Source organism: Syngnathus scovelli, chromosome 11, assembly GCF_024217435.2.
Source record: "Syngnathus scovelli strain Florida chromosome 11, RoL_Ssco_1.2, whole genome shotgun sequence".
NCBI classification, from domain to species: Eukaryota; Metazoa; Chordata; class Actinopteri; order Syngnathiformes; family Syngnathidae; genus Syngnathus; species Syngnathus scovelli.
In genome coordinates, this window is record NC_090857.1 from 12467911 (window position 1) to 12483372 (window position 15462).

Below are 15462 nucleotides of genomic sequence, written 5' to 3' on the forward strand. Positions count from 1 at the left end.
ATTTTATTCCCATAAATTTCAATTGACCATGACGTGAACTTGAAATTTGTGGATAAATCCGATTAGGTAGTTCTAATAAAACAAAGAACGAGGTGAAGGAAATGGTGGTAGAGTCGATTTGCCAGCGGTCCGCCATGACAGTCGATACGCCTTGACGTCACACAGCACTCTAGTGGGGCGGGGCCCGTAAACAGAGGAATCGAAATAAAGGCTCGGATACTCATTTTTAACTCGCGAATATCTCCAGTTTTTCCCCTTAAAGTCAAAGGTAAGTTTGCGTTGCAGTTACAGAGGAGCTCGGAATGCCGTACGTGGGAATTGTTGCAGGCCTGGGCGAGTTCTTGCAATGCTCCCGCGACGCCATCACCACCACCGCTCTATATGTGTGTCGATACTGTGTGTGCGTGTAACATTAACCAGAGGACAAAATGGCGAAATTGGCGATTTTTCTTCTGCCGACATTGGTCAGGAGTTCTAAGAGAGCAACCGGTTCGAAATGCTTTGTCGACCCCCGGGGGAGTTCGTGCATTTGACAGTTTTATTCTCTTAAACGGCGTGGGGCCTCTGCGAATTGGAGTAAAATTTGCCTGTTTGAATCCTTTCACAGTGATGGGCCCTGAACTAGCCCCCCCCCCCCCCATTTTCTCCACCGTATGCATATCGTTCTGGACATCAAGGTAGATATTTATTAGTACGTTACCGAGTTTCCCTAAATTGCATATTGAAAAAAAACATGTACCTAGTAAAAGCAAGAATCCAGAATCGAACCCTGGACCACTGTACTGTGAGGCGGATGTGTTCACCAGTAGTCACCGCGCCACACTTGTGATTGCCTAGTTAAGTTTTTTTTCTTTTAAATCACACATTTGTTTGTAATAAACAGCAATTGGGAAAACGTGACTGTAATACACTATGCAAAATAAAATTATCTGATACTCAATTGGAATAATAGAATTATTGGTCATAAAAGTACATGATAGTGACAGCCCTGCATAACAGACAACTTTGAAAGAATAAGGGTCGAGTATTGTACCATTTTTCACATTTGTTGAGGAGTTTACACTAGGGCTGTCACAAACTAATCTTTTTAGAAGCGAGGATTGGTCAAAATAAAAGTTTGGTAGTCATGCACATGATGTTGGATCGCCTAACCAGCTCAATGTAGCGTCCTGTATGTATGTATGTGAAGCAGCATTGGCATTGTCTATTTTTTTCCTAAAACATTTGCAGATCACCCTCCTGTGATGCCGATTCGCCGAGCAGCAGCAACTCCAACGCAGGAGAAACCCCCTTCGGCTGCAGTTGAGATAGGTGAGGACCGCGAAGAGGATAAACTCTGAGCTTAAATATGGCTATTTATGAAGCAACATAGAGCCAAAGTAACCTTCCGTGAATTTCCTTTTTTTTTTCATGATGATCAGGGAACGAAGACACCCCCAAGGAGTCTCCATCCGTTGAAGGTGATCCGCCCGTGTCCTCCGTGGAGACCACTGCCAAGAGCGAGGCAAAGGCATGCGACGCGGCTGAGAACGACGAGAAAGCGGACGATGGGGCCTGTGACAAGTTGGATGACGGGACAGAGAAAAAAGAGTGAGTTCTCCACGAGTGCACCCAGTCACCACAACGGGGGACCTGCTGCGATATTTCACTCTGATAGCTCTTTTATCTGCTCACATGGTCCATAGCTCCGCCCTTTAATGGCAGGCTGCTCGCTCCTCCCTGGTGTGATGTTACATTCCCACTGTGAGATGATTTTAGATTGCAGATCAGATGATTAGAAACAAAAGGTTTGGTTGACTCGGGGGTAAAACGCTTTCAAGCGATTAAAATATTTAATTGCATTTTTTGTATTGTTAACTCATAGTTAATCTCACTTTTCTTTTTATTGTGAAAACATCTTCTGGTCTATTATTTTGGCTTTTCATGACTGTGGTAACGTCTCTTCTTGTTCTTCTGAGCAAACGGGAGTGCGCTAAAGTAGCTACGACTTATTTATTAAGACAGATGTTCTCAAATTTTCAGTTTATCCGGACAGAGTGACAAATGCAAGGACTGCGTGGCTGGCCAGTGCGCAACACACTGCTATGTTCTCCTACTAAGGTGAGGATGCGATAGAGATAAGGGTGGGAACCATCACAGTGAAATATCGCTCCTTGGCTTTGATGAGCTACGACACTCAATTCTCCTCGCTGTCTCTCTTCTTCCAGGCTGAAGGATGGCTACAAGTACAAGAAAGCCAAAGTCAAGAAGGTGAAAAGGACCATCCCAGTCTGGGCCAGCGTCACTGCCAGAAAGAAGCTTCCTGTTTCCAATTACGCCGGCACGCAGAACAGACTGGATCATCTCCTCATCGAAGCCATCACGGTGTGTATGTGTGTGTGTGCGCGTGCGCGCGTGCGTGCAAGTCAAGCAAAGGTTCATACATGTCAAAACCTTCTTTTTGTACAGTCACAAGGGTCTGGAGTTTCCTACCAGTCGGTCATAAAGTACATTGCCAAAAAGTGCCCCGACATGGAGCTAGACAAGAAGAAGTTTCACATCAAGAAGGCGATGAAGAGGCATCTGGAGAAGGGCACCATCAAACAGGTGAAATAGCCAAATCAAGACGCCCGTTTAAAACCTCCTTCACTGCTCATCACAACGTGTTTTTCTTGCACTGTGCTCTTAGCTGAAGGGCAAAGGCCTCTCGGGCACTTTCGCCATCGGTAAGATGACCTCTGCGTCCAAAGTAAGTGCCTGGTCCACAAGAATTGATGTCACAAATGCTGATGGTGACGATGGCGGGCGGTGTGTGTCACAGAAGGCTGGTTCTAAGCAGGAGGCGCTTGGAGACGCTCTGCCGCTCATCATTACACGTCTGTGTGAGCCCAAGGAGGCTTCGTACCTGCTGATTAAGAAGTACTTGGAGCAGCACTTCCCCAGTTTTAACATCGAGAACAGGTGTGTGCGTGCGTGCGTGCGTGCGTGCGTGCGTGCGAGCGTGCGTGCGTGCGTGCGTGCGTGCGTGCGTGCGTGCGTGCGCGCGCGTGTGTGCGCGTGTGCGCGTTGAAGGACATTCTGCTATGTGGGTCTTAAATTGAATACATTCTTCTCCTGCCCTGTACTCAAAAGCAATTGTAGGCATTTGTTGTTTCCATTCTAATGTAAATGCTGCTGTCACAATGTCAAATTGCAGATTGCTCTGTGAAAGTAAAATTCCGCCTTACTGCGTTCTGTATAACATGATGAATTTTCTGTTGCGGAACTTTGGTTTGATGTACCGTCAATGATTCCCCCCCAGACCAGAAGTTCTGAAGTCAGCCCTGGTGAAGGCGGTGGAGCGAGGACAACTGGAGCAAATTACAGGGAAGGGAGCCTCCGGAACGTTCCAGGTAAAGTCACCTTCATTTCTACACATCTAAGTATTGTAAACCCTCATATAACTGCAAGTAATGCAAGCATTTTTAATTCAAACCATTTTATCACAGCTGAAACGTACCGGCAACCAAGTGCTCCTGAAAGGCGGCACCTTGGAGGACGCCATCTTGGCGGCCATCACGGCTATGAACGAGCCCAAGACATGCAGCACCACTACACTGCGCAAGTATTTAGTTGATGCCAACAAGGATGCCAAGGAGTACCAGCTAGGTGAGTCTGGCCCCCTCTAGAGGACATGCCTGTAAAACCGCTACATCGCCAGCCATATTTTTGTATGACAAAAGACAAACTGAATGTGTATACTGTTAAGTGGCCAATCTGAGGAGGACCCTGACAAAATGTAAAGTCCTCGGCTGGATGGAGCAGATCACCGGTCATGGTTTCACGGGGACTTACAGGCTCTGCTTTCCGTTCTACCCAAGGTAATACTTCTTGTTCAAAAAGCTTTTTTTTTTTCTTCAAAATTAAAGTATCTCAATATGAATTTATCACTGGTGTTCTGTCTATATTGACTAAATGCACAAATAGGCCAATCCACACTTTCCATGGAAATAAATAAAATAAACATCTAGACCTCTCAACTATTAGTGCAGACTACCACTGCCCCGCTTTACTTCAGAAAAAAAGACAATTCATTCATTTGCCTGTGTTCAGCCCAACTACCCTGTATCCGGACAAGTTCAACAAGGTGTCCACCAAGCCCTCCTCCAGGTCCAGGCGGAGAGCTGCATCTGAAGAGGAGGAGGAGTCCGAAGAGGATGAGATGGAACACTCTGAGGACGAAGCTCCCGTGCGAAAGAAGTGCGTACTCCAACTGTTCTCTTATCGATCCAATAGTTATTGTGCACCCCCAAACCTAATATCGATTACTACCTATTTATAAAACATGAGTTGAGAATGACTTTTAGTCATTTCGATGTTCAAGTCTGTGACTTGTTTTGATTTGACTGCAGGTCCACGAGGAGACCCCCTCCCAGGGTCCGCCAGCTTCCTGCTGCCAAGAAGGCCAGCACAGACAAAGGACGCCCCCTGGCCAAAACTTCTCCCGCCAAGAAAGTGGCGGCCAAGAAGGTGACTAAAGCCAAGGCATCAACTTCTAAAGCCACCACGCCCGTTAAGAGGCGAGCAGCTGCCAAGAGGCCAAAGATGCCCACTGTTAAACGCTTGAACAGACGGGGATCCAAGCGACCTGCCACCCCGCCAGAGGAAGAGGAGCCCAAGGAGAAGAAGCCTGAATTGAAAAAGGAGCCCGTGGCCCCAAAGAAGCGGGGCTCTGCAAAGAGCTCCAAGCCAGCATCACCAGCCAAGCAGCCTGCTAAAAGAGGCACTACCAAGCGTTCAAAGCAGGAAGACCCGACGCCTGAAGAGCCAGCGGAGCCTGAAGAGCCAGCGGAGCCTGAAGAGCCAGCGGAGCCTGAAGAGCCAGTGGCCAAGAAGCCAGCAGGGAGAGCAAAGTCCAGGCGCTCTGGAGCTGATGCTAGCGGTAAGCCCCCTGCCAAAAAAGCAGCTTCTGGCAAGGGGTCCACCCGGAAGTCCAAGAGAGGAAAGAACTGAGCCCTGAGTCTCACCACCTCCGTTTTCATCAGTGCTCCCTTATTTGTCTTCCCCTTTCTTAATGGGGCAGTCGTTCCTTTATTTTTCTCATATCCAACATAGAAGAAGGTGGTACCATCAGTTTGCTTTTAATACGTTTGTAGAGAAGCGCACTTCAGCTCAGGCCTGACATCCTATAAGTGAGGGCCATGTAGCTTTCTTTTTTATTTTTTTTTTTATTTTAGTTTTTTTAAATTTACCTGGTCCGCTCCGTGTTGGCAGCTGGTTTTATTCCAGGAAGTGAAATGGTCATTTTAGTTCAGACCTTCAGCCTGTTCTAACACTGTGGTTCAAAGAAGCAGCCTGTTAAAAAATATATAAATATGCGTTGTTGCTCTTCTTATACGTCCAAACATCAAATGTCCCATGTTTTATTTTTATGTATATACATATGAATGTATGTGTGTGATTAAAAAAAAAACTGGTTTTAATGCTTCACAGCTGTAATTCGGTGCGCAGCGCCTTGTTGTGAATAAGAAAAAAGCTGCTTAGGGTAGCGTCTCCACCCCCTGCATGTGTATTTTTTGTGTTGTTAAGCCTTTTTTCCAAGTAATAAAATGGCTATTTGTACATGACTTCCCCCCCCCTTTGCCTCCCATACACAAGAACATATACAATAAGTGTTATTTTTTTCAGTGCATTAGCTGTACATGTATGTACAGTACTTTAATATTGTTAGTTTAGATTTTCTTACATTTTGATGTATTGAGGGGGTGAGGGGAGCTCTCTTCGTTGCTGGTTTAAACAAAAATGAAAGAAACAGAAAATGTGTGCCAAGGCAATGTAACTATCACACTGAAAAAAGACAATACACAAACACATACACTGGATGAAGTTCTTTTATGACTGAATTACAGTAGAATGAAACTGACCTTTTTATTACTAAAATAGTTCAAATTTGGAAAAAACAAAAAACAGGTATAGAATAAAACATTATTTCCACAACTAAAATGATGATAATATACATTTATTTCTTTAATTCCAAGTTTCTAGACTGATTTAATTGTGAGCAAACTTATTTAGACCTTAAAGTTTAAAAGAAACAGCACATTTATTCATTTAGCCGTGAGCGTGATAACAATTAGGGGGCGGGGCGATATGAAATTCCATCGCGTGGAGGTATGCTACTTCTGACTTGTGACGTCGCAACAATTACAAGTAGCAATGTGAGAGGTGAGAACCAAGAGGCAACACCAAGACGAAAAGCACGTAACTTCGCTTCCCGTTCCTCGCCCTCTCCTCTAACCCAACACCCACCTGTTATCTCGGCTTGAACAGAATACCTGGGTCGAAGCACCAGCCGAACTCGGACAGCCGGACTTCAGGTGACTAAAGCCCAGTGGCCTAGTGGTAGAGTCTCCGCCCTGAGACTGGAAGGTTGTGAGTTCAAACCACGGCCGGGTCACACCAAAGACTATAAAAATGGGACCCATTTCCTCCCTGCTTGGCACTCAGCATCAAGGGTTGGAATAGGGGGGTTAGATCACCAAATGATTCCCGAGCGCAGCACCCCTGCTGCTCACTGCTCACCTCTCCCCCAGGGGATGGATTAAAATCACACGGGGATGGGTTAAATGCAGAGGACAAATTTCACCACACCCAGATGTGTGCGTGACGATGATCATTGGGACTTTAACTTAACTTTTTTAACTTTAAAGGTGGCAGGGGCATCGACGAAGACGATCTCGATTGAGAAGGGAGACGTTCCGCGACTGTTGAGACACTGTTGACTGTTGTTGTTTTTTATGGAGGAAACTTGTCGAGATAATTCAAAGACTTAGAATGTTTTAATTAGCTGTTTTCATTACATCTGCCAACTTGCTTGTGTGTAATTGTGGAATATGGTGAGATGCAACACAAGAAACATGTCATCCATGATCCACTTTCTATACCACTTCCAATTTGGGATTTTTTTTTAAATTTTATAACTGTTTTCCCCCAGATGAAATAGTGTGAATAATTGACAAACTAAATTGGAATTTCCGTGTCAACTTTGAGTACATAGCATAAAATTTGAACACTGTTCAAGTAACATATGTCCAAGTGGTGCTTGGGATATGTATAATTGCAATGTGGACCTTCAAAGTGGATAAAAATCCAATGCTTATCAGATAGAGCAGGGGTCTCAAACTCCAGTCCTCGGGGGCCGCATTCCTACATGTTTTCCAAGTTTCCCTTGTTAAACACACCTGATTCAATTATCAGGCTGCTGCAGAACGTGAGGATGAACTGATCATTTGAATCAGGGAAACTTGGAAAACGTAGGAATGCGGCCCCCGAGTACAGGACTTTGAGACCCCCGAGATAGAGTATCTACTATATCAGTGTGAGGGCATCCTAAACGCAGAGATTGGCTATATGCCTTTAGTCTGTCGGTGATTCTCTTTTGATTTGATTTGACAAGATAAAGTTGACAAAAAACTGCTGTTCAACTTAACAATTAATAGAATTCTTCCTCTTTGTACATTGATGTAAACTGTATGCATATGTGCAGAAATCTCCAGACGGCATGGGAAAAACAGCAGTTAGAGAGGATGGTGCAGTGATCCGATCAGCTGAGGTCAGCACTATTAGTATATTACCGCCATTATTCTACATCTAATGCCCCATTTTGGCTCCAAAGTATGTCGGGTCGTTTTTGGTGCACAACAGCTGCCTAGATGATCAGATGGAGCAGTTGCACAGGAACCTGAAGACCCTGAATGTAAGTCCTGCTGCTTGACTTTCAAATTGTTACAAGTTCAAAAGCATTTTTTTCCCCCATCCATTTTCTGTACTACTGTACTTGTGCTGTCAGACATCCAAGAAAAGTAGGCCTGTATCCCTCAAGTTCTCCATAAAAGCGTGAAAATGTACGACGAGGATGAAACGGTATGGATGTTTATTTCCTTTTTTTTTTTTCTAACCACTTAACAATGGTTATGTGCTCCAACCTGTCTGCATACTCTTCTGATGACCCACGCCCTTCGTAGAGTGTCACTGTCCACCGCTCAGCCCAGCGACTCCCAGTTCGCCTTCGTCTCCCACAACCCGGGCAGCGCCGACGCCCAGCTGTAATGCCATGTTTTCAGATCCTATCAAATCCAGTGCCCACTAGCGTCCGGTCTTTATGCAACAGTGCCCCTCACAGGGAAATGGCCGCTAACGTTAGCATGGTCGCTAAAGTTAGCTTGGTTGTGGTGTGGTTGTCCCGCCTGGGAGGGTCGCTATGGGTAAGACAAGATCGGACGGGTTCTGATCAGGGATCCTGCGGTGACGATTGCATCTTTTTTTTTCAGAGCCGATGACATCGATTTTGTTGTCTTGTTTTTTCGCTGGCTAGTGATTTGCTTGAGGAGGTGGAGGAGGCGGAGTTGTCAAATATGTACATGTATGTAGGCTCAAATATGTACATAAATGTCATTCACAGCAGTGAGTTATGGATAGGCAGAAATCTATTAACTACATTCGACTGAATGTATATGTGTGTGTGCGTGCACATCCTGGAAAGTGCTGTTGCTGTTCAGACTGCAAACCAAACACAGTGAGCAGACTCAGCACACACTGACACACGGACACACACAGTCGGCCTGTAATTTTCCCTGCAATTTGCCGCTTTCCCAGTTTTCTGAAAGGCACCGTCCGCCTTGCGTGGAAATGCTGCATGGTGTCAAATGTCAAACATTTTAGGTGGACCCAAATGCCTTCTATTATTTCTACTTTTATTCCGAGCTTCCAGAAGTTTTCTCAGCGAGGCCCACGCGTGGGAAAATCTAGCACATAGTAAAGCCGGGCAATTGGAGGTGAGGGGGATGCTAGCAGTTCACTTAATTACACATAATTTCAATTGAGCTTCTGCTCTTGCACGTCAACGCAAACTGCATCCTGTGCTGTGATGCTTTGATGGAAACTAATCAGAATGAGCATGCACGAATCAACACGCTTCTGTGAGTTTTTGTAACAAGTGGACCTTGTTCCACTTGTTTTTGTGTCTTTCCCTGAAGTGGCAAAGCCAAGATGAGGGCTGTTGAAAACACGCTAGTGATGATTAACTTTGTCCAGCATCATTATCTTTACATATTACGCAACAGTTGAGAAAAACAACACTCAAGAACACTTTCACAACTTCATCCTTGCGCTTAGCCCAAAAGCCGCCTTCCATTTCATGGCCCTTTCAGCTTGCAGAGTAACTGCCTAACATCAGTTGTTGTCATAAGCATAAATTCCTTTTCAAAACCATCTTGACACCTCAAACTCCATTTTGGGGGGCTAAGGCCAGAATGGGCCCGATACACCGTTAATGATTTTCATGATGATGTGATGGAACATGTGAAACTGATCACCTCACTCACAGCGCTACTCTGTGGTCATTGGTCCGTGAAAAAAGATAAATACCACCATAAAATCAGATAAGCCATTTTTTCTGGGAACATGTCAGTTGGAGTCTTCTTTCTTCAGACTTGGTGAAGCAGCATGAGACCAGTTTGTCACCTCAACAATTGTACGCATGTTGGTGCCCTAAACTACAAAGTAAAATTTTGGTATTCCTTAGTGTTTATTGCAGTAGCACAAATACATGTTTTCAAATCAGCTATATCAAATACCAAATATCAGTAAAATGGATAGATAAATACAAAAATAAATTAAGTCATACGTAAAACGAGGTGTTCCTTTAATGCTTGTCAAAGATAGCTTAGCATCAAATCAATGTAGGCAGCACAAACACTTTGATGATTGAGCGTTTAGCTGTTAGCGCTGAATGCTAACCATTGAGTGAGATTACAGAACTTCTGTTACAGTTTTAAAACCTTTTTTCCCGAACAATATAATCTCTTGTTTAGAACTCTATACTACAGATTGCTACCTATCATGAGTGCTACCTATATTACTACCTTCCTATGAAGCAAGATTCACAGTGAAACAAATCAATTTGAATCACTCGGAGTTAGCCAAAAATACTAAGTGAAGATTCCCAACTTCAAGAATTTTCTTTAACTACATTTATTGCTTTTTTCACATTTGGTCCACCCTCTGCCGAAGGAGTTCCAGCTGCCTCAGTACCTCGTCAGGCAGGTCCTCGTTCACCTGCGTGGCAAAGTACTTTGCAACCTCTTCTGCCTCGTTCTGCCAGAAAGCCCGGTCCAGAGCAAAGAGCTGGTCCAGGTCCACCGGGTCCCTCAGGCCATCCAGGTCTAGGGAATCACGGGACGGTAGATAGCCCACGGCAGAGAGCCTTGCTCCGGCCTCGCCATTTAGCCGGCGGAACACCCAGTCCAAGACACGGATGTTTTCGCCAAATCCGGGCCAGAGAAAACCAGCGGTGGGACTTTTGCGGAACCAGTTGACGTGGAAAATCTTGGGCAGTTTGACATTGGGACGCTCCGCCATGCTCAGCCAATGAGCGAGGTAGTGACCAAAGTTGTAGCCGAAGAAGGGGCGCATGGCGAACGGGTCGTGCATGATGTCCTTGCCTGCGGCCAGGAATGAGGAGAATTAAGTCGACTTCCCTTCTTCATGCTACTTCTTACCATTCCGTGGCAATAGATCAGATGTGCAAGTCCTGACCTAAGCCTTCAAGCTTCTTCCGATACGTACCTTTGTGTTCTGCTGCGGCAGTGGCCTCTGAACGCATGGCGGCACCGACAAAGACACCGTGCTGCCAGTTGAATGCTTCGTAGACCAGTGGCACACCTAAAAATAGGGAAGAAGGTTTTAGACATCACACATTCTTTAGGGGTCCTTTTGTGTTTACACTGCAAACTTTACAGTATACTTGGCTTTCTCTGGTCCAAATTTGTCGATGATCTGTAAAATTGGTTCATTTCTTGTAGTGGCTCATGTGCCTTTCCAACTGCGTAAGAAATGTACCAAGACATCTTGTCTGGAACCTCAAGTCTCCTGCTCACCTTCAGGCCGGCGTCCCCCGAAGATAATGGCCTCAATCGGGACACCTTCGGGCGATTCCCACAGTGGGTCGATGATTGGACACTGATCGGCCGGAGTGCAAAAGCGGGAGTTGGGATGGGCGCAAGGTTCTCCTAAAGAAACAAGCAAGGTTGACTTGTTATCTCGACTGATCGACCTACATTTTTGGATTTTGTTGTTGTTGTCTTTGGTTTTCATTGATGTTTTCACCGAGGCTCACCATCTTCTGGGCTCCAAGGTTTGTTCTTCCAGGAAGTAACGGTGACATCCTGGGGCAGAGACTCATCCATGCCTTCCCAGTGCACGCCTCCATCGCTGGTCTCTGCCACATTGGTGAAAATGGTGTTCTTGGCAATGGTGGCCATGGCATTGGGGTTGGTTTTGGCGGAGGTGCCCGGTGCTACTCCAAAGAAGCCGTTCTCTGGGTTGATGGCTCGCAGACGACCTGATAAAAGTCCCAATGATCATCGTCACACACACATCTGGGTGTGGTGAAATTTGTCCTCTGCATTTAATCCATCCCCATGTGATTTTGATCCATCCCCTGGGGGAGAGGGGAGCAGTGAGCAGTAGCGGTGCCGCGCTCGGGAATCATTTGGTGATCTAACCCCCCCAATTCCAACCCTTAATGCTGAGTGCCAAGAAGGGAGGCAATGGGTCCCATTTTTATAGTCTTTGGTATGACCCGGCCGGGGACCCACAACCTTCCAGTCTCAGGGCGGACACTCTACTACTAGGCCACTGAGCTGATGAGAAGGGAACGACAGGAGCAATAAGAAAAAGAAACATCGGAGAGGGACCGCGCACAACCTATAACTCTGAACCTTGGTGGTCAAACTTCATCCAGGCAATGTCGTCTCCCACGCACTCCACCTTCCAGCCGGGCAGCGTGGGGCTCAGCATGGCCAGGTTGGTCTTCCCGCAGGCACTGGGGAATGCTGCTGCAATGTACTTCTTCTGGCCTGTGGGGTTGGTGATGCCCAGGATCTGAGCCAGACACAAATCAATAGCAATTCCGCAGGGTGGTTTCTGGCAGACTAATGAGACAATTTGGCGTCCTACCAGCATGTGTTCTGCCAGCCAGCCTTCCTCCTTGGCGAGGCGTGAGGCGATGCGAAGGGCGAAGCACTTCTTGCCAAGCAGAGAATTGCCCCCGTATCCGCTCCCAAAAGAGATGATCTGCCGGCGTTCTGGGATGTGGGCGATGAGCGTCTGCTCGGGGTTACAAGGCCAGTTGTTCACCAGAGGCCCTTAAGACAGGAGACGTGCAGTCTTAGATCTTCGCCTCCAGTCAAGTTTTGAGAGGAGTCGGCATACTTTGAAGTGGCAGCGGGCAGCCAACCGAGTGCAGACATCGGACAAAGTCGCCGGTCACAAGGACGTCCAGAACCGCCTTCCCCATCCGGGTCATCACCCTCATGCTGGCCACGACGTAGGGCGAGTCAGTCAACTCCACACCCATCTTGGACAGCGCGGATCCAACGGGTCCCATGCTGAAAGGGATCACGTACATGGTGCGACCCTTCATGCAACCCGGGAAACGCTGGGAGACAGCTTTGTCGAGCTCCTCGGGTGACATCCAGCTGCCCAGTTGGCTGACGCCACCCTCCAGAGGCGTAGGCACCGTTTCACGGCGCTCGCGGGTCACGATCACCGTCCGACTCTCCACGCGGGCTACGTCCCGAGGGTCCGTCCTGGCCAGCCAGCTGCAGAAGGGAAAAGCTCAAGTTGAGGGAAGTACAGGAACATGTCCGCTGAAGAGTCACGCAAATGGGGAGCATGAATAAAAGAGTTCCAACAAGTGTGGGAAGGGAAATTCTGGGGGAAGTGAAAAGTGAAGGAAATGTGTGAATTGGAAAAAAACAAACGTGTTGATTCATGGTCTCAACACTTGAGTGGTTACTTTTCTAAAAAGCCTGGTGTGTGTAACGTGGAAGGGGATTGTTTTGGCTGGTTTTCTTTCAGCTCTGTTGTACACGGACAAGCGCGACAGCCTTAACAGTCCAGACTCACTGCAAGCATTTCATGCGCTCCACTCCACCTACCAGTTGTGGTACTTGGGCAACTTCTTGATCAGCCCTTGCTCCTCCAGCTGGGCCAGGATGGCCCGGTTCTCCTCGACGGAGCCATCGCAGATGTGGAGGGCATCAGGCTGGCAAAGTGTCACATTGGCTTCCACAAACTCCCTGACGGGCGGACTGAGGGCGCTCAGCTCGCCCTGCAGAACCTGAGGCCCGTCCCGCTTTGAGGACTGTAGCTGAGGAGGCATCACGATCGACTCTGACAAAGGGGAAGATGCTGGAGGATGAGAAGGAGAAATGGTCTTGGGTCAAAGAAATACTGACAGTCAATTAGAAACTCAGTACAGAATGAAAAAATAAACGAGATAAAGAAATAACCACCTCACATGGTGACAAAAGTGTATCACAAACTAACCAAGTAATCAACGAGAAATACTTGTAACCAAGAATGAAGTAGTGGACAACACCAAATGAACCAAATGACCAATATATGAACGCATTAACCAACTATGTAAATAAACCACCCAATGTACAAAGCAAGCAACCAATGAATTAAATAAATAAATAAATAAATAAATAAATAAATAAATAAATAAATAAATAAATAAATAAATAAATAAATAAATAAATAAATAAATAAATAAATGAGAACTAGCACAAAGCAGATGAACAAACCAGCCATCAAACAAATGAACTTCCTAACTAGCTGATGAACCAAATAACCAAGTTGGTTGCTATCAGACTGACTGGCTGCCTTATATAACATCTACAAGGTAAAAAAACTAGTGAAATAAGCATAAATAACCAACTGACTATTTGGTGACTTGGACATGCACAATGAGATGTTCTGTATCCTGGACTCTGTGGAATGCCTCACGCAACTAATTTACCCCTCTATTATTCGAGAAAGGAAGTGACCAGTGATAACATAAAATGTGATTTATCTGGTGAAGAAGTGAAGATGACCGACCTGATTTATCGTGTTTCCGCTGTGGCGATGTCATCCACCGTGTATATGCCAGTGTGCGTGTGTCTCACTAAGTTGCGCTCTTTTTATCATTTGGCATATCACACGTGAGTGCAGGGCCTGGCCCAGGTAGGGGGTGGGGGGGTGGGGGGGCGGGGGGGATCTCAAGTGCGTCCGGACCAAGTTGTTCTTTACGAAGTGAATGATTCATTCCAGAACCGTTTGAGCCGTTGACCGGAGTGGTTTGATGAAGACTTTACAGCCTATTGATTATTGATCATCTTATCTGCAGCCCCCACCACAGCACAGATAAAACATACCATAATGAGCAGCAGTTGCCTTTGAACTTTGACCTATTATGACGTAAGTTGACGGAGTGACTCCGCCACTGGATACGCTGCCATAATAAGCAGCTCCGCATTGTCTTTCGGTCCAGCCTTTTCCAGCCGCTGCTATGTTTTCTCAATGTCATCATCATCGGTCCGTTTTCCAGGCGCCGCTGGGTTTTCTCAATGTCAGCTTTCTGTATCTAACTGCTAGCTCCTGAATTTCTCCCCAGCGATCAATAAAGTACCTACCTAGTACCTACCTACCTACCTACCTACCGACCTACCTACCTACCTACCTACCTACCTACCTACCTACCTACCTACCTACCTACCTACCTACCTACCTACCTACCTACCTACCTACCTACCTACCTCTCTCTCTCTCTCTCTCTCTCTCTCTCTCTCTCTCTCTCTCTCTCTCTCTCTCTATCTATCTATCTATCTATCTATCTATCTATCTATCTATCTATCTATCTATCCATCCATCCATCCATCCATCCATCCATCCATCCATCCATCCATCCATCCATCCATCCATCCATCTTCTTCGGCAATACCTGTCATGCAGGGGCTTTCCTTTCCATGACAGTCCATCTGGCTCTCTCTTCTTACTGAGCTCCTGTTGCCTGAAACCTCTACAAGGCAGGAATTCTTGGAGATCTGTTGTTTCCTCCTAGATAGCGCCCAGGCCGCTCACTGATTCATGGCCCCCCTTTTTCCGCTTTGTGTCCAGGCTTGGGATGCTGCACTTGAGATGGAACCATCTGTGGAGCCCCAGTTAAGCCCCTCTGCCGTACGGTCGCTGGCAATTTTATGTACAGTATTGAAGGAATGAGGTCGAAATACAAAAAGTCCTGCCTCGCTACAAAAACAGATATGCTCAAACCTCATTGAATAAAGTACATAAGCAGACAAGTATATTCACATATTAAATAAATAAAAGAAACATTTGAAGCATATAAATATACCTACACACCAAATCAATAAAGAAGACATAACTAGACATTTTTGATAAGTGGTGATGAGAAAGGTTTTTATAACTTTATGATCTGATATATATATTTCTGAGGACTTTGAAATAACAAATGACTTTTGATATATTACCTAAATAGCTTAATGACCCTTAAGGAACTGTGGAATGCATGCCTGATGTTTTTTCTCTGAATCATGGACACGGCCAGAGTCGTCTTGACCGTTCAGTACTTGATTGTATCTTATGTTTTGACTAATG

The 15462-nt window shown here is 46.0% G+C and overlaps 2 protein-coding genes across 4 annotated transcripts; one reads left to right on the forward strand and one right to left on the reverse strand.

Annotated features, from left to right (window-relative positions):
• Positions 1–116: 116 nt before the first annotated feature.
• hp1bp3 (heterochromatin protein 1, binding protein 3) lies at positions 117–5585 on the forward strand. Of its 3 annotated transcripts, XM_049734575.1 has the most exons (13): positions 117–268; positions 1231–1311; positions 1422–1590; positions 2023–2100; positions 2208–2364; positions 2449–2586; positions 2669–2728; positions 2801–2940; positions 3281–3371; positions 3468–3627; positions 3728–3839; positions 4072–4218; positions 4371–5585. In XM_049734575.1, exons 2-13 carry the CDS (start codon positions 1245–1247, stop codon positions 4969–4971), a joined length of 1920 nt encoding a protein of 639 aa, XP_049590532.1. In that variant the 5' UTR covers positions 117–268; positions 1231–1244; the 3' UTR covers positions 4972–5585. The 3 variants fall into 3 exon arrangements, with proteins under 3 accessions (XP_049590532.1, XP_049590531.1, XP_049590533.1); XM_049734574.1 differs by having other exon boundaries at positions 2669–2940; XM_049734576.1 differs by lacking the exon at positions 2023–2100 and having other exon boundaries at positions 2669–2940.
• A 4059-nt stretch (positions 5586–9644) lies between these two features.
• pck1 (phosphoenolpyruvate carboxykinase 1 (soluble)) lies at positions 9645–13987 on the reverse strand. Its single transcript, XM_049734577.1, has 9 exons — positions 13906–13987; positions 12960–13212; positions 12232–12620; positions 11977–12164; positions 11739–11901; positions 11135–11359; positions 10896–11027; positions 10585–10680; positions 9645–10460 (listed from the first exon to the last, which is right to left on the reverse strand). The coding sequence occupies exons 1-9, from the start codon at positions 13937–13939 to the stop codon at positions 10003–10005; spliced, it is 1938 nt and encodes a 645-aa protein (XP_049590534.1). The 5' UTR covers positions 13940–13987; the 3' UTR covers positions 9645–10002.
• Positions 13988–15462: the final 1475 nt, after the last annotated feature.

Coding starts and splice junctions, on each gene's coding strand:
- hp1bp3 (XM_049734574.1), top strand. CDS start 1,245: ATGCCGATTCGCCGAGCAGCAGCAACTCCAACGCAGGAGAAACCCCCT. Junction 2,587..2,668: donor AGAAGGGCACCATCAAACAG/GTGAAATAGCCA, acceptor CTGTGCTCTTAG/CTGAAGGGCAAAGGCCTCTC. Junction 4,219..4,370: donor GAAGCTCCCGTGCGAAAGAA/GTGCGTACTCCA, acceptor ATTTGACTGCAG/GTCCACGAGGAGACCCCCTC.
- pck1 (XM_049734577.1), bottom strand. CDS start 13,939: ATGACATCGCCACAGCGGAAACACGATAAATCAG. Junction 13,213..13,905: donor GCGGAAACACGATAAATCAG/GTCGGTCATCTT, acceptor CTCATCCTCCAG/CATCTTCCCCTTTGTCAGAG. Junction 11,360..11,738: donor GATGAAGTTTGACCACCAAG/GTTCAGAGTTAT, acceptor GACTTTTATCAG/GTCGTCTGCGAGCCATCAAC.